The 23,705-nt window shown below is 30.8% G+C and overlaps 2 protein-coding genes across 2 annotated transcripts in view; both read left to right on the top strand.

The window, feature by feature from the left end:
* The first annotated feature begins 1,785 nt into the window (after window positions 1-1,785).
* LOC134701530 (NPC intracellular cholesterol transporter 2-like) lies at window positions 1,786-7,478 on the top strand. Its single transcript, XM_063562679.1, has 4 exons — window positions 1,786-1,996; window positions 4,346-4,450; window positions 5,083-5,258; window positions 5,813-7,478. The coding sequence occupies exons 1-4, from the start codon at window positions 1,909-1,911 to the stop codon at window positions 5,897-5,899; spliced, it is 456 nt and encodes a 151-aa protein (XP_063418749.1). The 5' UTR covers window positions 1,786-1,908; the 3' UTR covers window positions 5,900-7,478.
* A 4,861-nt stretch (window positions 7,479-12,339) lies between these two features.
* The window catches only part of LOC134701544 (exocyst complex component 5-like), a 36,332-nt gene continuing 24,966 nt past the window's right edge, over window positions 12,340-23,705 (top strand). The window contains exons 1-10 of the mRNA XM_063562694.1: window positions 12,340-12,417; window positions 14,896-15,129; window positions 15,497-15,694; window positions 16,054-16,121; window positions 17,209-17,237; window positions 17,810-17,919; window positions 18,694-18,738; window positions 19,763-19,903; window positions 20,548-20,624; window positions 20,904-21,014. Coding sequence (XP_063418764.1) covers window positions 12,382-12,417; window positions 14,896-15,129; window positions 15,497-15,694; window positions 16,054-16,121; window positions 17,209-17,237; window positions 17,810-17,919; window positions 18,694-18,738; window positions 19,763-19,903; window positions 20,548-20,624; window positions 20,904-21,014 — 1,049 coding nt within the window. The 5' untranslated portion in view covers window positions 12,340-12,381. The remainder of the gene's footprint in view (window positions 12,418-14,895; window positions 15,130-15,496; window positions 15,695-16,053; window positions 16,122-17,208; window positions 17,238-17,809; window positions 17,920-18,693; window positions 18,739-19,762; window positions 19,904-20,547; window positions 20,625-20,903; window positions 21,015-23,705) is intronic.

Here is a 23,705-nt window from a genome sequence, read left to right as displayed (position 1 = left end):
TGTTACCTTTGATTCGAGCTGTATTTTAACTTAGTGACTACAGAAAACTACAGAAGAGATCCGTTCCATTTTCAAATTGATAGATTTTTAACAACTGTATATCGTAACGATAGATGTACAGTTTGCTTTAAATTATTTTAAAAAGAGTTGTGTAATAACTTGGATTAAATAGTTAATATATGCTAGTTTACAGCAACAGACTAGTTGTCAGGGCTTTTTCTTCATTCATATATCTCAATTTCACAAGAAGAAATTTCTATAAAAATAGAGGCGGGATAAATATAAAAAAAGACAGTCAGTTATTTAACAGTCGAAAACGAAAGGATGATATCATGACAAAAAACGATTTACGACAAAACTGGGACCCGAAAACTGAACGTCACGGATGATCGAAGTCTCTGATGGAAAATACTTAGAACAAGTAAGAACAAAAGAGACGATTTTTTCATGAACAACAAACAATATGGAAGAATAGTAAGTATTCTTTTTAGTATAAGATGGGTCTAGCCAAAAGTATTCGTCACCTGCATTTTTTTGCTATTATTTCATATAAAAACACATTCTTTTTTTTAAATATTTTGAGAGCATTTATGGTTGGATTTTTATCAATAAGGCCTTTTAAAAAGACGTAGAATTGTCTAAGTATCTTCGTTTAGTTGGTTATAGTTTTGTCTTTAGGTGTTTTTGTTTTCTCTTGATTTAAACACATACAATACATATTTTTTTTACAATTGAATTTGGTTGAATATATAGCGAATTTCTGAACAGAAAATAATATTTGTGTTTAGCTTGGGAACAAATGAAAATGATCCACCAAAAAAAAATTAACCAAATAAACAAATAAAACTGTGACAATTCTGCTTCTATTGAACCAAGTTGCTTAAAATCAAACCAAAAATGACCCCAAAATTTGTGTTTTGAATTTTGTTTGTTTAAATACAATATATAGTGAAGAAGTTCATGTGACGAATACTTATGGCCACACTCTGTATTTTTGATGGATGATTTTTTTTATTCTTTGTCCGGCAAAGTGGAGATTTCATTGAAATTTTTGTTGTCAAGTTTAAATATAATCATTCGGAATAAAAATGGATAACTCATGGTACATATATTTCAAGTTAACATCGTGCAAAATTGCACATTTTTTTTTTATAGATTGTTCATGAAGAACAAAAACACATCATTGAGAATAAAAAGAAATCTATGAGATAGAAATTTTAAATAAAATATAGGAAAATAGGTTTTATAATATCCATTAATAAGAATGGAAAAAGAAAACATGTTATCACCGAACTTACCGTCATTTTTTTTTAAATTGGCTTTTCACCGCATTAAGAATTGAATGCTTCATTTTGTAAATTCATTGGGGGTGTAAAAGCGTTGAATAAAATGTAAAGTATAAGAGTTATCTCCCCTTAGTTTTAAAGTTGAAGAATTGATTCTAAAAACAGAAATATTTGGTATTATAAATTTTAAATAATTTTAATAATTATTAAGCAATACATTCTCATATGTTTTTCTTCTTTATCAAATTGAATAGTATTACACATGCATTGAAATTTTGCAGATATAGGCAGAGAAATATACCGATTATGTGAAGATATCTTAAAAGTAAATTTTATTCTTATATGAGTAAACAAAGGCCCTTTCTTATGGAGTTCATTCTGTTAGAAAGTTAGGAACAGAATAGCATCATCATTTCCTTTACGTAAATTGCCACCGTTATTTGAGTGTGATGCGAGTTTACTGTGGGGCGACTTTTGGAAAGGTACGAGCCTACCCATTGGAGTATGAGTATGAACCAGAACGAACTTTGGAAAATCGTACGACTGTCACGTGAGTTGAGTGTATCATAGGATTGAAGTTGTCAAGAAGGAAATTGTATTATAAGGTGGAGCCGCAGAAAAAATGGACAAATTTATAGCTGCTGTTATCCTGGTTGTGTGTATGTCTGTAGATTTTAGCTCAGGCAAAACACCGTTCCATACTTGTAAAAGTGAGTTTTGTAATTTGTCTCACTCTGCAGAAAAATGCATGATGATTATTTTTTTCACATGCATGTTTCTTTATTTATCTTAGCATTCACAGAATAAGAAAGCATGAACACACAACTTCAAAAAAATATGTTGCAAGAAAATTGTTATTATTTCTGGTCGCAAATTATCATATTTACTCAAAAGTTCACTGCATCCCCCTTTTTTAGACTAAGGATGTGTATTCAAATCCTTGTAAAGACATTCCTTCTTTGTATCGATTTTAAATACAAATGAGAATCTTAAGGCCAAAAACAATAGACAATAGACAATATTTTATTCGCACAAACACATTTACATTAAATGGTTATGGCATACAAAATTAAGACAATAAACTTACAATAGTTAAATTGATTACAATTATATTAGAGTGACAGTGGTATTCACAGCAAAGAAGAAAAAGGCTATAAATATCAACAGTTAACACATTATTAATGTTCATGAACAATTGAAAAAAGAACACAAACAAAAATTAGGTTGGCATTGCATATTAAAAGAAATACAAGTTATACAGATGTTCTTAATAAAAGACAATCATTAATACACTTTATGGTGATTTTTATAATGACTGGTAGACTGCTATCTAAAAGTACAGTCAAATGCTTAAGTGTTATAGTGGACTGCAATTTAATCAAATTGAAATTAAGATTTTTATTAATATTTTGTATATAGGTATCCCTTAATGATGTATAGCATGGACAGATTGAGAAGAAATGGTATTCATCCTCAATTTCTTGTCTGTTACAGGATAAGCAAATGCGTTTACTTCTTTCAATGTTGGTATAACGCCCTCTTTCAATTGCTAGGGAATGTGCACTTAGTTTAAATTTACTGAAAACTGATCGGTCAGTTTTGAATTTACATATATCAATATATGGGGGCCTTTTTCTAATTCTTTTAGTATGACAAAAGAAATTTAATTTTTCACATTTATTGATAGAACAATTTATAATTTGATAAGCCTGGTCATAGATTCTTTGTTGGATACTATTTATGTGATATTTTAAATTAAAAGTATCAAAAGTGAGATGACCAAAACCTAATTTATTTAACCAGTCTTTTACAATGTTAACCCATTTACTTGTTTTCTCTACATTATTATATATTTTATGGACTAAAGTGTTAGGGGAGTTTACAATATGGTTTAGAAATTTTATAGCTGAAAGCTGAATTTTAAAGTACAAAGGGATTCTGTTTGTCTCAGTTAAACAGGCTACATTTGTTGTTTTGCACTGTACACCTAAAATTTCTTTAATAAATTTAATATGTAAATGTTCAAATGGATCTGAATCTTTGAACACTTGGCTTACACCCCAAACTTCACTCCCATAAAGAGTTATTGGAACAACTAAAGTATCAAATAATTTTTCAAGCATACTGCAGGAATTATCTAAAGAGACTGTTTTTTTAATTTTAAACCAAGCCTTTCTCCCTTTTTCCATAAGATTTTTTTTTGAATGACTTAAACTTCCTGAACAATTTAAAGTTATTCCAAACATATATTTCTTTCCTACCTACATGACCTTACCTTAAATTTTCGAGTCCCAGTGGAGACGAGCAATTTTGTAATGAAATTCATGCTCTCCAGTTACACATGTATTGATGATGTACCTGTATCTGTATCATAACGCGGAAGGTACCAATACTGGCTTTTACTTGAAGGGAGACAGAGCACCTATTGGCGGCGTTGGAAAGCTGTTTTGAAGCTCTCAACTCACTTGGTGCACACTAATGTCTTCTTCAAGTTGATTCCAGTGAATCACAGTCTTGACAAAGATTTCACTAATGAAATGTATGCTGTTTTCTTACAGTCTTTTGGGCAAAATCTTAGATTGAGTCTAAGAAAGCCTAGTGTAGAATTTGCTTTCTTAGTTACATTTGAAATGTGGGTGGTCCATTTCAGATCATCTGATATCTGATTCTGTAGTCCCAAGAATGGATTGTACATTATTGACATTTTTGGTTTCACACTTCCAAAATAAAAAAAAATATTTCCCCATAACATCTACCAAATAATTTAAGCTACAATGCAACAGGGTTTTGAAAGGTGTTTATAGAATATGGAATAATGGACCAATACTTCACAATATGGTAAAACAAATATGCCAGTTAATATATATTAGGGGAGAACAGGGTTCTAAAATATAATCAATAACAGATAAAAGGCAAATTTTGTAAAGAATGAAGAAAAGTAGCTTAAAAAGATAAAGAATACACAATTGAGTGACAACCCATCCACATTTCTCTTCATGTCTGTAATCTGGGAAACAAACATTTTTGTCTTTTAACAAATTGCCTTTGTTTTATTTCAGGTGGATCATCTAAAGTAACAAATGTAGTTATTCCAGGATGTGATGCTCCCCCTTGTAAGCTGAAGAAAGGATCAAGTGCTGCCATGTCAATATCCTTTACTGCAGGTATAATCAATAGATACATTGTATATTATATATACTTTTGAATAATACAATAGGTTAATCTATACTAATGCCATCGGGAATTCATCTAAGACAACTATTTATTGGGATCAAATTTATACCTGTTTAAAACTGAGAGAAAAGTGAACATGTATCTACATGTATCACAAATACATGTACATTTGTAATTTTCATACATTATAGGGTTAGCAAAAACCTGCTGGTTATATGAGTATTGACCAGCCCAGTGTTGTATTTAAACATGTAAATTTTATTTGTACGTCCTGATTACATGTATGTCATGTATGTCAATGGATAAGCAAGCAACAATCTATAAATCACTACTTACAGTACACATGTATCAAGGTATAGTTGATGCCATAAAGTTAAATTTTTATCAATAGATAATGGAAGATGTGGTACCGGTATGAGTGCCAATGAGACAACTCTCCATCCAAATAACAATTTATAAAAGTAAACCATTATAGGTTAATGTATGGACTTCAACGCAGAGCCTTGGCTCACACCGAACAGCAAGCTACATAAAGGGCCCCAAAAAATTAGTAAATGTAAAACCATTCAAATGGGAGAACCAACTGGTCTTATCTATATAAAAAATATGTTTATGTTTACAGGAGAGGGGTATACAAAGGTAACAGCAAATGTCCATGGTGTAATAAGCTACATACCAGTTCCATTTACACCACCAAATGTGGATGGATGTCATAATAGTGGTCTAACCTGTCCTTTGACAAAGGGAAAGAACTACGTTTACAATAATACAATTCCCATTAAAAGCAGTTATCCAAATGTAAGTTATTTTAGTAATATCACAATTTAAGATTTTACAATGTTTTTATTATTGTGAACATTTTGACTAAAGGTGTCGCAAAAATGAAAGAATGCAATGCATTATATGTCTTCAATATAATATATGTCTCATGAAATGGCAAATTGTTGATTCCTCAATCTGAATTTCTAGCTTTGTGGCTTTAGCAATTTTGAAATCTGACCTGTGACAATTTGATGGGGGTTGTGAAGGGGAAGGTGTTCAGTAGACTTCCTGGTACATGTATGAAGTTCTTGGATACATGCATGTTAAAGATATTTGTACATAATTTAGTTGATGTCACTGATAAACTAAAATAGTTAATTAAAACTAATAATTAGAAGTCAACACAGTTCTAAAAAAGAAATTTATTATTGCATATAAACATAAACTCTAGTTAAAAATGTACACAGGAAATTGTAACTTATATATAATTGACATGATTATTTTATCTATCTAAGTAGAAAAACCACACAGGAAGTTGTTTGATGTACTTGATTTTACCTTACATGGTTATGTTTATATATATATTTCAGTTGCAACTTGTAGTAGAATGGGAGCTTCTAGATGAGAACAATAAAGACATTCTATGTATTGAAATTCCAGCTGAAATAGTTGATTAAGATACTAAAGTGCATGAACAACCTAAACAAGGACATCTATGATATTTATTTTCCCATTCCAAATTAAACATTATGTAAGGGAGGTAATCACTCAATTAATTGTACATTTTCTATAAAAAAAAATTAAGAAAAATCTCCCATCATTTAATGACAACAATATTTTCAAAAAGTGACTTCTGAATAAAAGAAAGTCCAGGTAATTAACGAACCTTACATTTAGTAGTTAAAACATGTTTTAGCATTGACTGAAGAGGGTGTCATCCCTCTCTTACAGTATACACAAGAGGATTTAGTTTAAATCAATGTGTTGTGTGAATTACCCACCAAGGCAAGGGTGAAGTTTTACTAGCTCATCTTGTGTGTACTGTATATTATTACAATGTACCTGCACAACTTTGTTCAATGTTGACCAAATCTCAGAAAATAATATTTGTTTTGTTAAACATTTGTTACGTTTACTATGATATTGTTATGTACATATATGTGTTCCATAGGATGGAGCAATTTAACATTTTTCTGTAGACAATTCAAATTGATTATTAGAGACACACACAATTTTAAGATGAAGCATCATTTTCTCCTATAATATATGACTACTTGCCTTATTTGAAAAGAAACTTGCTAAAATCAAAATAATAATATGCTTCCCTACCATGGTTAAAAGGAAAGTAAAATTCTGAGACAATTGCAACAGCAAATTATGTTTCCAAATTGTCAGTAGAGCAAGATTTACCAATATCCAAATTTAAGAAAAAGAGCTCAGATTTAATTTAAAATCTGAAGGCAAATGTGCATATTTATTTTATATAAAAAAATAACACAATGATATTTTTTTTATTCCGGAAAATTTAAACAAAATAACTTTACTAGACATGTTACTTGTACATTTTTGTTTACATGTGTTTGTTGTTATTTTTGAAAGTCAGATTTGAGATGAATGGGTTGGTTGTTTATGCTTTTCCTGATGTAGGAAAGAACAAATTGAAATCTTTGATTGATTTCATTAGTGTATTAATTAAAAATGATTATGTTGGTTTTTTTTCTTGATCTGTATTTAGAGTATTTTTGAGAAAATGTCTGAATTGCGTGGAATTGAATGGTACAAAAATGTATAAGAGTGTTGGTCATCTAACTTTTTATAGCTTTAAATACTATCAAAGTTTACTCAAAGATTATACTGTAAATGTTTGTTAACTCATAGCATAGAATGGGTAATTGTTAAAAATGCATAATATGGATTTATATCAACAAGAACATATTTGTATAATGAAACTATGTTATTATTCTTATACATTGTAGTGTTCAGATAAACATAACTTTTTAACAATTCTTTTTTTGGTGTTTTAATGAATGTCCTTAAAGCAAATAATCTTTTTTACTTATTTTCTAATTACATTGTAGTTTGATATACTGTATTATTGACAGGAAGAAATCTCTTTGAAATATGATGAATGATCTGTTTATGCTTTTGTAATCTTTAATATAAGAGAATATCAAGCTTGCTTTTATATTGTCACTTCACATTTATATACAAATGAGCATTTTATATGTCTATTTTCAATAAAAAAATCTTTCTGTTTATTTTTCTGTTTTGATATTCAGGGTATATAATGGAACATTATTGTTTAGCTAAATGTCTTCTGCAATGTGTGGACTAAAATTGAGAATGAAAATGGGAAAGTATTAAAGAGACAACAACCCAACCAAAGAGCAAAAAACAGTCAAAGAACACAAATGGGTCTTTAACACAGTGAGAAAATCCTGGAAGAGGCAGACTTCAGCAGGCCCCTAAACTAAAATGTATACTATTTCAGTGAAAAAGGATGTCAAACTAAACTCCAAAACATATACTAAAATAAAAAAATCATACAAGACAAACAAAGGCAAAATGTTCCTGACTTGGGACCTGCAAAAATGTGGCAGGGTAAAACATGTTTAGTGAGATTTTAACGCTCACCCGCTACCTCTAGCCAATCTAGAAAGAAGAAAAAAACACCAATACGCACATTAAAACTCTTGTTTACAAGAAGTGTATGTCTGATGTCAGAATAGGTAACAAAAGGAAATGTAAAAACAACTTTTTAGTCCTTTGTCTAGGACATGTTGAAGTTGTAGAAGTTACTGTATTTTTTCATATATCACCAAAGGCAAGATGGTATAACAATGTTGTCTTCATACAAAGACATTTGGTATACAGACAATCACTTATATGTCAGCTAATAGAATTGTACCACAATTTTCCATACCTAACAAGAATGTGTCCATAGTACACGGATGCCCCACTCGCACTATCATTTTCTATGTTCAGTGGACCGTGAACATTGGGGTCAAAACTTTAATTTGGAATTAAAATTAGAAAAATCATATCATAGGGAACATGTGTACTAAGTTTCAAGTTGATTGAACTTCAACTTCTTCAAAAACTACCTTGACCAAAAATTTTAACCTGAAGCGAATGGAGGCACATACGAACGAATGGAGCCACAGACCAGAAAACATAATGCCCCTCTACTATCGTAGGTGGGCATAAAAAGGAAGGTGATTGATTTTAGAGGTTAACATCTCCCTGAAAGAGGGACAAAAGATACCAAAGGGACAGTCAAACTCATAAATCTAAAACAAACTGACAACTTCATGGCTAAAAATGAAAAAGACAAACAGAAAAACAATAGTACATATGACACAACAAAGAAAACTAAAGAATAAACAATATGAACCCTACCACAAACTAGGGGTGATCTCAGGTGCTCCGGAAGGGTAAGCAGATCCTGCTCTATATGTGGCACCCGTCGTGTTGCTTTTGTGATTACAAATCCGATAAATAGTCTTCATTCAGTAGGTCACATTCATGAAAGGGAAGAGGATTGCAGTTACGACGTAAGGAACATATCAGATATCATTTGTGAAACGGTTATTCCATAACGGTCAACCAACGTGTGATGGCGTCCGTAAAATTTACGAAGGGATGATATCAACTTCACCATTTGGAACTCTTGGTTTAATAGCTTCCTTATGAGCAATAACTCTCTATCAAGAAAATCATGATAGGAAATGCAAGCACGGGAATATCGTATCAATTGGGAGACATATACCCCGTATGCAGGTGCTGTTGGAATGTTGCTACTTAGAAATGGAAAGTTCACAATTGGAAAGCTGAAATCATCTCTTTTGTCGTAAAGTTTTGTTTTCAACTGACCCTCATTGTCAATTTCTAGATGTAAGTCAAGATGCATTCCACATAGTCACCAAATTTTGAATTGTTTAGTGAAAGAACATCATCTATATAGCGGAAAGTAGAGTTAAAGGATATTGCTAACTTTTTATCTTTCTTTCTAAGAAGTTCCTGCATGAAGTCGGCCTCATAATAATAAAGAAACAAGTCGGCGAGTAGAGGGGCACAGTTTGTTCCTTTTGGAATGCCAACAGTCTATTGAAAAACACGTCCTCCAAATGTAAATCAAGAAATCAAGCATCTTGATAATATCAATTTCAGAGAATTTTTTGTTTGAATCAGAGTGATCGTAGTTTAGGTATCCAATACAGTTATGGAAGATCTAGTTCTTCGTCTTTGGTTGAAATTCCAAAGGAACAAAGAACAGACCTATGATTATCCAGGATTTCCTCTTTGGTAAGTGTCGTGAGGGTATATGTTAAGTTTCCAAGTGAATTGTCAATACCTAATTCGTTTATCAAGCAGTGAATGTAATGACTTTTACACACAAAAACGATGTTATTTGGGGCTTTGTCTGCGGGGACAACAACATATTTATCATGGAGGTCGGATAGGTGTTAAGGAATTGGGGCCAAAAGAATGCTATTAGGGTATAAGGAGTTTTACCCGTCCGTCTGTCTGTCGGTCCTGTTTCTTGTCATCGCAACTCCTCCCAAACCACACAACAGAATTTCATGAGACCTTTCTAATAGAAATCAATAAAATTTTAACACAAAGTTTATAACCATTCAAGGGAGGTTGGATTAATTTTGGGGTTTTGGTGCCAACAGTTTAGGAAAAAGGGGTTCAAATAAGCATTTTCCTAAGTTTTTCGCACAATAACTTAAGTATAAATAAATAGAAATCTATGAAATTCAAACACAAGGTAATGACCACAAAAGGAAGGTTGGGATTGATTTTGGGAGTTTTAGTCAAAATAGTTTTGATTTTATCAAAAATTTAATTATTGGGTTTCTTTGATATGCCGAAACTAACTGGGTAAAAAGATTCTGAATGTTTGGTCACGTTTTCAAATTGGTCTACATTGCTGTTGTCTGTTCTTTGGTCTGGTTTTTGTCTCTTTGACACATTCCCCATTCCCATTTTCAATTTTATTAAGGTCCAAAGGGTCCAAAATTAAACTTTGTTTGATTTTAACAAAGATTGAATTCTTGGGGTTCTTTGATATGCTGAATCTAAACATGTACTTAGATTTTTGATAATGGGCCTAGTTTTCAAGTTGCTCCAAATCATGGTCCATAATTAAACTTTCTATAGGTAAAGGAAGATGTGGTGTGAGTGCCAATGAGGCAACTTTCCATGCAAATAACAATGTATAAAAGTAAAGCATTATAGGTCAATGTACAGCCTTCAATAGGAGCCTTTGTTTGATTTCAACAAAAATTGAATATATGGGGTTCTTTGATATGCCGAATCTAACCATATATTTAGATTTATGATTTCTGGGCCCCTGTATGAAATAGGTCCACATTGAGTTCATTTCCCTTTTCACTGCACAATAATTTGATTTTTACGTGTCACGCTTACCAGAAATCTGCAATCCCGCGTCACCCTTAGACCCCAATGAGACCCACTTCATTCTGTGTCGGAAATATATTCTGTGTCAACTATTTAATCACATTCCTAATGCAGAGCTGTATCGAGCTTGAATGTTGTGTCCTTTCGCCCCTTTAAACTTATTTGCTTCAATATACTTTTGCAACAGTTTGTCATTACAACTCCTTTGAAACATAACAACAGAATTTCATGAAACTATGTGGATAATAAGGACATACTACTAGTATATAGTATTAGATGTGCATATATATATAACACCAGGAAATTGTGATTATTTTTTTTTCTTACAGTTATTTTATTTCTCAAATGACAATATTGGGAAGTAGGGTATGTCAGTGTGCTTACTAAAGTTCTTTAATTGTACATATTTTGCATCATTGAAATTTCCCAGTGAATGGAAATGAAGTTACCATTTGAATTTAGATGGAAAGCAGGATTAAATTGTAAAAGGCAGGACAGGAGTTTTGAGTAAAAAAGGGCAGGATGAGCAATTGTCAAAAAAAGGCAGGATCAATAAACTAATTAAAAAAAACAAATAAAGTGTAAAATAAAAAAAGCAGGACGGAGATTACAACTAAAATAATGCAGGACATTTTTTTTCTTCCTTGACCTATTTGGTGAAAACTTGATTTCTGTAACCATTTGAAAATAATCTATGCCACACGATCCTTTGAGTGTCATGTTTGAAAATTTGGAAAAATGTTCATGCTGATAAACAAATGTTGCTACACCCACAAAAGCAGAGCATTGGGACACTTTGAGGAAACGATTCATTCTCCTTTGAGTTTTGTAAAAGATGTTTCTAATAGCTATCAAACATGGTTGTTACTAAACTTTATTCTAAACGTAAAAAGATAACTGGGGAAATTAAGATGTCCTGGACAGTGACAATTAATATATATCGATATATAGAGTTCTTATTTTTAATAGGAATTGCAGCTGATAAGCCAAACTGCCTGAGTTCAATGCAGTATAACATAGAACCCTATATGAAAGACATTGATCTGTGTCCACACCTTTATTTATTTTTTTGTTAATAGAATATGAAAATTAGTGCAAAAGAAATTACACACAACATTTGGTAAATGATGGCATGCTTTAAAGACATCTGTTTAAAAAAGTGATTAATGTCCTCAGTGAGGTCCTCAGCTGCTGTCTGAAATGGCAGACATCATAGCCTGTATAATAATGTATTAAACCGTTAAAGAAATAACTAGAGCTTTCAGGAGCCCCCGATGACTTGATTTACTTTACCAAAATAAATTTATAAAAAAGATTTTCACCAGAACCAATGTGGAAACTTATTGCAAGTCTAGTTTGATTGTTTTGTTCAGTATTTCACGAGAATAAGATAGTTGCATGATGATTGTGGCCAAGTTTGGTTAAATTTGGCCCAGTATACTCGATCGGTTTTAGAGAAGATTTTGTAAAATTTAACAGACGACGACGGACAAACAGTATGTGTAACAGTTATAGTAGTCACTCAGCCGTGGAATGAAAAGGGATTAGTCACTCAGACATACTGTAAGTTTTCTTTAACTCAACAATTTTTGATCATTTTTATAACAAAGTTTTGAGGAATATAAAAATCCGGAAATACTTCGTTCAGTCCGATATGCGTCCAAATGTTATTATTTATGATTAGAGTTATTCCCCTTGGGCACTGAAAAAAGTTGGAAAAAAGTACATCGATATGTCTCATCAAGTGTCCTTAGAAGAACTAGAACAGGTATCAAGAAAAGCATAAGTATAATTTGTGATATTTAGACTCGTGTTTTAAATAGGACGAAAATATGAGCCTTTGACACCATTCAAAAGTGATGTTTTTATGAAACAGGAGCAAAATATTTTAATCGTCTGCTTCATCCAAAACTAACTTCCTCTTTTGAATATTGACACTTTAAGCCGATACTGATATAGTATGTCTATAATACAACAACTGCTTCATATGTCCAGAAATTATAGCCAGCTATCAGACGATGAGTTGTTGACAGGATGGGCGTGACAACTGAAGGCTGCAAATTATTCATAGAGATTTTCTTTCTTCACTGACATGATATATCATATACCTTCTGGTAAATTAGTCCATTTCAGACACTTTTGCATTGCTGATGTAATGTTTTGAAGATAAATCTCATAGAAAAGCTTACAGACTATGAAAGTACTGGTAAATTCCTCCTTTATCCGAATAATTCATTGGCATTGAGAGCTGTAGGTGGAATTCATGTACATGTACACTCCCTATGGGGATAAATGGGGATGTGATATTTATGACATGTAATTGTTTTAAAAGGACAATCCCCATTCCAACAAAAACATGACAAAGGGAGTGCTAGGACATTAGGAAGTCTGTTATTATGTTATGGTACAGGTAGCCGAATGTCTCAGAGAAAACCACCAGTCCACTTGTCTGAAACAGACAAAGAGAGAGATATCAGAACTTGAAAAGATTGATCTCCAGGTCAGAGTAGGAAACCCCAAAAATACCCATTCTAGTTTTACCTATGATCTGAGAAGTTTCGGAGGGTAAAAATCATCCTTGTGATGTACTGTTATTTTCAGCACCCAGAGTCAGAATCGAAACTGAGACTTTCAGCACTGTAGTCATCTGTCTTCACCACTAGACCACTAACCCACATATTATTCCACTTTGCCTTTGTTTGTGTTAAGTTTGCACTTACAATTTATCTTTGTTTCAAATAAAGAAATAGTTGGCATGAGTAAATATTTAATCTGTCAAATACTTCAGACAAAATTTCACACAATATGATATTTTATTGCATAAATAAGATAATACACATCTTTGGAAGTCAAACAATCAAATTTTCACCCTTTCTGTCTTGTTTACATGCTACATGTATTTAGACTAGTTACCAAGTTTTCAAAATATTTTATAGAAGCACCAAATAGAAAAGGATTCATGTATAATTATATTTGTTTATCATTATGACTCAGATTTTTTACCTCAATAAAATGTAGCATTAATTTCCCACAACTGTCAAATTCAAGGGAATTTTTTTTTCGTCTGGAACTGGATGAAATGTACTATGATTTAAAAGTATTTCACCTACTACTCCATATAAAAATTCTTTCATTTAATATACTTTATATGCATAAAAAATAGTTGTTCAATATTATATTTTGATACAGAAAGGCACCTTTTGTGTTCATGTAAATGTAGGTGCGTAGATCACTCTTATTCAGAGCATCCCTCAAGAACTGCAAGAGTACAGTGGAATCCATGTACACTCTCAATCAGGATTAAAGGAGATATGTCATTTAACGTATTTACAACAAATTAACAATATTGACAAGGATGATCACAAAGAGAGGGATAGGACACCAGGCAGTCTTTAATTATGGCGGACGAAGCCAAAATGATTGGAGAGAACCACTGTGCTGCACTGTTGGAATAGACAAACCAAAGAGATTTCAGAAGATTGATTTCCAGGTCAAAGTAGGGGCAACTTTGACCTACCATGGCCCCATAGGACCTTCAACAATATACATAATTGCAAACACTAAATGACCAACATTATGTTTTACTACTAGCAGGTTGAGTTAAAACATCTTTATAAACAAGAGATACCTTACCTACACAATTCAAAAAATCGTAATGTGACAGTTTTGTTTTTTAGTCAGCTTCTTACATTGAACCTCTTTGTCACTGCAGTAGAAAGTAAAATCTCTAAAATACTGAACTGCTAGGAAAATCCAAAACAGAAAGTCCCTTATCAAATGGCATATAAATGAAAAAATAAAACACATCAAACAAACAACAACAATGGACAACAACTGTCATATTCCTGACTTAGACAGGCATTTTAACTAAACACTTAGTGCTGGTTTGACTTTGAGATGAAAAATTATCATTCACATATATACTGTAGCCTCTCAATAATTTGGAATAAACTACGAAATTAAATAACACTATGTGAACATCTTAGTACTTTTGAAAGAAAAACTTACTTACTCTCCAATGTTTGTGTATAATGTATTATTTTGTTCTTCTTATTCTACAGACATGCATTTAGCATGAAAGTTGAATTATATGTTCAAGAAGTTGTAATATTTGTAATACTAATTCTGTATGTGTATTGTGAATGCTTATTTAGTCACCCTCTTAGAATAAAGTCATTATTATTACATGTATTAAGAGTGGTCATGTTCTTAAGAATTCTCAATGGAACATTTTATATTTTTGTAGGAGCCATTTGATGCGCATGAATTTGTCGAGAGAATAGCATGGAGAACAATTCACAATAGAGACCAGGCACAGTTTAATCCAATGCTTCTACATACAGCTTTTGAAAAGATGATTAAAGATCTGGAGGGAAAAAATTCACAAATAGAAAAGAAAATTGAAAAATTAGAAGAAAATTGTAAAGACGAGGAAAAACGTCATTGGCATAGAGTAGCTGAACTTCAAAAGAAAAACCAGGTTAGTATTTAGATATGAAAAGATGTGGTATGAGTGCCAATGAGACAACTGTTCATCCAAGTCACAATTTGTAAAAGTAAACCATAAAATGATTATAGATCAAATTTTGGTCTTCAACACAGAACCTTGGCTCACACCAAACAGCTAGCTATAAAGGCCGTCTTCATGATTAGCTATATGATGGTGGCTAGTTTTTATAAATGGATGAAGCATGAGTTTGCTTGGAGAGAACCAACAACCTTTGGCAGGAAAATATATAAGCCTTGTCAATAATTAAGATCATGTAATGCACCTTGATCTTGTTTGAGATCAAAGATGGATTTTTTGTGAAATATCTTATTTCTTTCTTTTTGTGTCTTTTTTGCAGTCAACATATTCCCACTTCCAAGTTTTAGATGAGAAGATAAACTTAGTAGCGACCAAAGTAGTACACTTGGGAGATCAACTAGAAGGTGTAAATAATCCCAGAGCCAAGGCAGTCGAGGCTAAAAAGTTGATGAGCTACATGTCAGAATTTTTATCTGATGGTCCACCTAAATCAGATCTCTTCACAGACCCTGCCAAGGTATGATCCTTAAGGGAGCAATATATAAGTCAATTGCAAAAAGACATCAACCCAACAATGCTGTTAAATGCACATACCGTAAGAGAATTTTTTAAGTCATTCAATTTTTGTAGTAAACTACTTTTATCAATCTGTTTTCACAATGATATTTATAACAAAAAGCTTAATGGCAATATATTACAAATATGATTTAAAATTATTTTTTAACCATCTTGTTAAATCTGATAAACTGTCGAACAATGGGAGAGACATTTTTACATAATAAAATTATTTGATAATTTTTATATGTACTGTCAACATTGTGTAATTTTCATTCTTTCTCCTGAATTAAATTAAAATAAATGTGTGTATCTTTTCAGTTGGAGCAAGCTGCAGACATCATACAGAAATTATACCATGTGGCATTAGAATTACCATCAAATGAAAGGTACAATGTATAATACTGTGGTGTCTTCAATGATTAAAATTAATCTTTATTACTGACAATTTACTGTAAATTCAGAAATTATTGCGAAACATGCAACAGGGTTATAATGGCAATAATTCAAACTCACATTTTGAAATTTTTTATTTGAATTCAACAGGAATTTTTTCAATATTGCAAAAATTAAAATTTCATTTTAGTCTAAAATGACAAAATCACTAAAATAAATGCACGCTCAAGTGCTGAATTTGCAGTAATCATTTCCTGTCTGGATTTAATGATAATTAATCATCCTATCTGTCAGAGAACTACTTTTATGAATTTTCTGCATTTCTCCACATTTTGTCTTTTTTTGTGTCATTTCTTCACTACTCTGAATTTAAATGTGAGTGACAGTACAATGTATTAAGGCTAGGGTGGTGTTTTATGACCTTTGACATTGCAATGGTCAAAATTAAGGATTCAAAGATTTAAACTATTTATTTAACCACAGACAAGCAGTGAACAATCATTTATCAAAAACAAAACAAAACAAGAAACAGATTCTTCTTAATATTTTATTTTATCCAAATAGAAAGGCAATAAGGGCACAATAAACATATTACAATTTGATGGAAATTTGAAGAAAAAACACAATTTCTACATCATATGGTTACATTTACGACAACATTTATGTCGATAAAAAACCTCCTGATCTGAGTCCTAATCTCCTGACCAAAATTTCCAAATCTCCTGATCTGAGTTTCACAGTCCATCACATGTATGACATTGAGTTTACAAGAGACTACAATAAACTAAAATAAATGATATCAGGTGAGACTGACCAAAAACTTAGCAAATACATAGAAATCTTGTATATAGAATATATGATATCATGCTTCAGCACATTATTAAAGTTTTGGTTTTCTAAAAAAATACATGGAGATTTTTTAAATATTTAACTAGACATATTTATGTGTACACTTAAAAGTTTAAGATGTATTGAATTTGAATAAACAAAACTATTTTCCATCTATAAATAGATATGGAATCTTACTGTTAGGTAGATGTATCATTTCACTTTAAAGCAATTTCATTTACATTTGTATAGTTATGACAATGCAAGAAAGAAGATTTGGGGTATGTATCTACAACTGTTTCAATTTATAATTGTTCTTATAATCAGATAAAAAGATGTATAATATTAAACTTAAAAAAATATTATGACATACAATCTGTGATTGCCTTATCATACAACCAAAAAACTTAACATTTTTACTTCCATGGGTATGGAGAGAGATATTATTTTTTATTTTTTATTAATTTTTTTATAAAACCTCCTTTACATCAACAAGTGTATTTAATATCTAATAAGTATGATATATTGTTGTTTGTTGTATGTTTGTTATTCAAAGAAATCATATTATTTAATTTTTACCTCTATATGCTGGTATTTCTTTAGACCTAAATAAATGTAGTTGGTTACTAAACAAAAAAAGTTTGAAAAGAATTAACTGGTTTTTATACGTTTGCTATTAACTACATTGTAATAGTATTTTTTTTTTTTAGATAAAACCGTTGGTATGGATAAGTAATGGTTTGCCATACATACCTTTTAATTTGTCTGATTTGTTAATATAGTCCCCATAACCTTATTATAATTAATGATCACTAAACTGTTTACATTAATGTTCTATTTGCATTCATTCCAGACAAATACAATAACATTGAGAGTGAATTGATTAAGGAATTTACAAAGGCTCACACTGAAGGGGATAAGAAGAAAATGAAAAGGGTTGCTATGGTTTTATCTAATTTTAAGGTTTGTAATTATACATGTGTAAAATAATAGAATGTTAAGAATGTTTGCCACACTTAATTTTTACTTTTTGTCAGGTATTCATTAGTTATATCCATAGAGTTCCAATTATAATTTCTCCAGCTTATCGCCACTCTTCTTAGAACTGAATGATATTTGTTTGTATATTTACTTACTTGATTACTAAACAAATGTTATAAATCTCATTTATATTTTAAGAAATCAGTTCTCAACAAATTTGTATTGTTGTTTATGATACATTGTTTTAATGATTTTCACAATCATGAGTTTTACCATGCAATGCTTTGGTTCTTATGACAAAATTATAATCAATTATTGTACATGGTGACCAATTGAACACTGGTGACTCATTCAGAAGTTTATAAGTGTATCGTTGTCCACTCACCACAACATTTCTAAAAAAAACTGCATGATATTCATTTGTATTTTAACTTACTTGATTACTGAACAAATTTTATAAGTCTTACTTTTATTTTAAAGAAACAGGCTTTTAACAAATTTATATCGTTTATGAGACCATGTTACAATGATGTTCACATGTCATTTCATTTACACCAATTGAATTCTAGTAAAACATTCATGAAATCCAATGCGAGTATGATTTGAACTTCCTAAAAAACATGACAATGACCTACATCTGACATGCAATTTATTCATAATCTATCACATGTGTGCACAAAATGTTTAAAGAAAACCATTTGGGAAAATGTAATTTTCTGAAATGTTAAAGTGACAAAAAAAAAATGTATTTTGTAGGGATATGGCCAGTGTATTGATGCATTTATTGAAGAAGCTCAGAGGGTAAGTTGTTTACAAACTAAAATTTCATCGAAAGTTAATATTATAAACAATATAAGTTTCATAGCATAACTAAAGTTTTAAGGGAAGAAAATTTAAAAATTAATATTGAAATATGGTAGACATCTGCTTACGTTTGAATTTGATGTTTTTCTTATAATTTTGTCAGATTGCTTACCATCAACCATTGATATCAGATCTGTCATAAAGCATGGTATTGTCAAGTTGTAATGTGTAATCTATATGCATTTGTAGTATTTTCTCAAGACTTATTCAATGATAACATTTACTGGCCTATAACATTTGCACTATATTTCATTTTGATTTTTGAGAGACAAAAATTACTGTTCTTATATATTTGAATTAAATGACAAAGGTGTGAAAAATGACAGTTCACTGTTTGTCATTGAAAAATGAGCAACACTTATATAGTAAGATATAAAAGACCCAAAGACAACAACAAAATATGAAACTATTCAAAAGAGAAAACCAGCATGCTGTCCTGCACATCACAAATAAAGACTTAAGTTAATCTTATAATTCGTGAACAGGTCATTATGCCAGGTAAAGTACACTCAATTTTAGTTTTAGATTTGCTTGTGGAAAGCAGGCATGATTTCTACGTCAATTAAAAGAAAAACAATTATTGCAGACAGCAACCAATATATTATGTCTGGATTACAGGCTTTTATAGCTGACTATGTGGTATGGGCTTTGCTCATTGTTGAAGGCCGTACAGTGACCTATAGCTGTTAATGTCTGGGTCATTTTGGTCCTTTGTGGATAGTTGTCTGATTGGCAATCATACCACATCTTCTTTTTTTATATATTATGGCTTGGGACAGACACACAATGAAGTGGAGTTTTATAGTTTGTGAGCACTACTAACTTGCATACTCGTCACAAACAAATCTTCAGGTGTGCACAATATTGATTTGAAACTTAGTCTGCAATGAAACAATGTTTTCTTGTTGTAAAATCTCCTTTACTTACAGTTTTTTAACTTCAAGATTATGTTATTTTACAGAATGCATTCTACAAAGCAGACCTGTTTGATGATATTGTACCATGTTGTAGTAGAACTAATGAACTTATAACAGAAGTGTTCAGTAATCATGATGCTGTCATGGCAAAGTTTGTACAGAATATCTATCACAATAAATTACAGGTGAGACTACATCCATTTAAAAGTAGTGTTCATCTCTGAAATTAGTATTTGAGATGATCACCTGTCATGATAGAAGGGGGACATTATGTTTTCTGGTCATTGCATTTCTGTTCATCCATTCACCTATCCATTGGTTCATCCTGTATCTGGTTATAAAGTTTAGAGTTAAAGTTTTTACCATGAATTAATTTAAAATTGGTATACATCTTATTGTGATGTGAACTTTTAAAATTATCGGTCATATTTCAATTTGGCCCCCTATTTCACATCAAAAATACATAGAAATGTTAGAGTGTTAAGTCCGTACTTTTCAGATTGGACTTTTTGGTAGTTAACCTTTAAATCAACTTGCACATATATACTCATTATTCATTTGCTCATCAAAATATAAATCTCTTGTAGACTTGAATGCAAATTTATCCAAACCACATAATCAAATATCAATTGAATTACTTTTTTTTCTTTTATAAAAAATGGGTGCCCATGAAAAAAACATGTTGTTTTTTAAAAGGAAAAAGTGCTGTTTAATCTGGGTTTTTTTTATCTTCAGAAAATAGTAGTTAGGTGGAGCTATAAATTATAATTACCATCAATCTAATACTTAAATATGAAATGTAAATAAGTCTTTCAAATTTTAATTTCAGAAATACATTTATTCCAAACTTGACAATGAAATAGATCCTGAGGTTTACTTAGACAGCTTGTATAAACTGTACACCAGGTTAGTCAATTTTAAATATTTAAAGTAAAGTCACTTCATTTTTGTATTGTATTTTATGACTTATTAATTTATTGTAAGAATTTAATTCAAAGTGTACTACATTTATTTGAAAAATACTGTGTAATAATAATATAAATGTTTTATACTGATCACAAGTAAAACTTCTATATGAAAAGAATTACAAAATGTACTTCATATATTTTTTTTATTATTTTGAAATTTCATAATTATTAGTTGTCATAAAATTTGATTGCGAACGTTTGTTTTATTACTTTTCAGAACAATCAAGCTATCAGAAGAATTGTCACAATTCAAAATGGGAAACGACAGTCTGTTCCTGGCTAAACTTACTAAAAGTATTTTCCACAAACATCTTGATGCTTATATTGGGTAAGTAGCTATATCTTAAGGATATCCCTATGTATAAACATCTCTTCAGTATATTATGAAACCATCATCAGCAATCTTCTAAGTCAAGAACATGTTGATGGTTTAAAATTCCTAAAATGGATATAAAATAGGATAAACTTTTTTTTCACCAGTCACTTGTTTCATATGACTTTACATGTAATTATAACATTTTATTTTGACATAGTTAGGTTCAGTTTTATCGTGTTTATGAAATATACAATTCATTAAATGTGTTGAATTTATTTACTGATAAAAGTCATTTAAAGCTCATCGTAATGCATAATTAATTTATAATCATAATTTGCAGCAGAAATAGTTCATCTGTTAACCGATTTCTTGCAACTAGTCAATTTTGTTTTGAAATTTACATGTTGATTTTTTAAATGATTGACCCACTTAAGTGTAAGGTCAATGTGTTTCACTTCAAAAAGTTTGATTTCAAAAGAAAAGCTTCTGTCATTAAATTAATAAAAAGGACTGCTGGAAAGAAATTTGTAAATAAATGTATGATCTTTGAAGTGAACACTTGTTTTTTTTGTCGAGCCTGCAGCTCGACTTAGGGATAGTGATCCGGCGGCGGCTACGGCGGCGGCAGCGGTGTTAGCTTACTTCTTAAAAGCTTTATATTTTAGAAGGTGCAAGACCTGGATGCTTCATGTCCAACTGGCAGGTGTCATCTGACCTTGACCTCATTTTCATGGTTCAGTGGTTATAGTTCAGTTTTTGTGTTTTGGTCTGTTTTTCTCATACTTTAAGCAATAGGTCAACTAAATTTGTTGTATGGAATTATTGTAACGTTAACATGTCTAGCGGACAGATGTTATCTGACCTTGACCTCATTTTCATGGTTCAGTGGTCAAAGTTATTTTTTTCAGTTTTGGTCTTTTTATCAAATACTATACGCCATAGGTCAAATATATTAAGTGTATGGAAATATTTTATGATCTATATATTAGTCGGGCAGGTTTTATTTGACCTTGACCTCATTTTCATAGTTCATTGCTCAGTGTTAAGTTTTTGTGTTTTGGTCCATTTTTATTAAACTATATGTATTAGGTCAACTATATTTGTTTTATGGAAGCATTGTTAGCTGCAGAGATGGGTCCGATTACTTTCAATGTAATTGATTAAATTACAATTACTTCGTCATTTGTACGATTAAATTAAATTAATGATTACATCAGTTCTGAAAGTGTCTGATTAAATTAATGATTACATTGTCAAAGTAATCATGATTACATCTGATTACAATGAATTGAAAAAAAAACATTTTGCATGATGTGAATGAATAAACGTTTAATATATAACTATAGCATTTTTTGGGATACGATTGCTGTCAAGCAATCTGTAGACTTTTACCATTGACCCTATGACACACTCCCTCACGTCATTCGTTTTATTCTAAACATTCGGCAACATCTCAGATTCTTATGATTGTCTTGCTTTAAAAGGTAAAAACAAGCAAAACAATTGAACATAAACAACTTTCCTGTAATGTTTTACTCATAATCTTCATGTGTGATATTTTCCTTGACTTATATGCGTGTTTTTAACAATACGGAAAATCAGAATTAAACAGTATTTATATTTAGTGTTTTTATAAATTTAGAAACACGTCAGAGGGAATTCCCAAATTTTGATAACTTGCGAGATCGATAATTCTATTTCTGTCACAAGAACTGAAGTGGAGTATTTCTATATTTTACCGTTATGAAACTGATATTTGATACTGTACTCTCATAAATAAATGGAGAACCATTCATCATATCATTTAATAAACGTTCTTGTTCCAAATCGCAAGTCACGGTTTGTTTATGTATTAATGTCCATGCGTGGTCTCACTAATTAGAGACAAAAAGAATTGTAGAGACAAAAAGCGTCAAGAAGCGACAAGAAGAATAATATTAGCAACAAGAAACTATTTAGCGACAAGAAAACATTTTTTTATTTATATTACTTATTCGAAATAAATATTAAAAAAATATGCAAAAGAAAACAATTTCAACGACATGAAAGTTAATTTTGATAGGGGGGAAATGAAACTTGTAAATCGAATTCAGTTGCTACATTTATTTACATGATATTTTATAAGGTATCACAGGAAGTATATTTTGTCTTTTTATTTGTTTTTAAAACCATTTTTGTACAATATATAATTAACTTGCAAAATGCATTATTTGTGCATAATTTTCCAGAAAATACATACACAAATTGTGAAATACAAATTAAGAACTGAAATCAAACAAGAGGAAAACATAATTAAAATGTGAATATTTTTTATCATTTTATTTAGTGTATTGTCTCATTTAACGATATTTATCATGTTTATGCATATAGATTGAAGATTAAAGGAAACTGATGACAATCTTGAGTTTTCAACAGGTGTTCACTATTCGGTACAATAATTTTATATTCTGGTGCGTGTAATTGATGAAGGTGTTAATGGATGTTATTGTTGCAATAAAACAAAGGACACACACCTAGTTAATCTCACTTGTTGCTCTTAATTGTGTATTATCTTAGAGTGAAGCCACAGCTAATGTTGGTCCTATCAGGAAAAATTAATTGTACAGTTAGGAAGGAAATAATATTTCATGTTTTTGTTTTATTAAATCCTTCAAAAGGAAGGTGACAAATCTTTGTTTTTATTTTCATTTTATAGAGTTTACA

The sequence above is a fragment of the Mytilus trossulus genome, unplaced genomic scaffold, assembly GCF_036588685.1.
Source record: "Mytilus trossulus isolate FHL-02 unplaced genomic scaffold, PNRI_Mtr1.1.1.hap1 h1tg000244l__unscaffolded, whole genome shotgun sequence".
Lineage (NCBI taxonomy): Eukaryota > Metazoa > Mollusca > Bivalvia > Mytilida > Mytilidae > Mytilus > Mytilus trossulus.
This window is presented reverse-complemented; position numbering and strand designations above follow the sequence as displayed.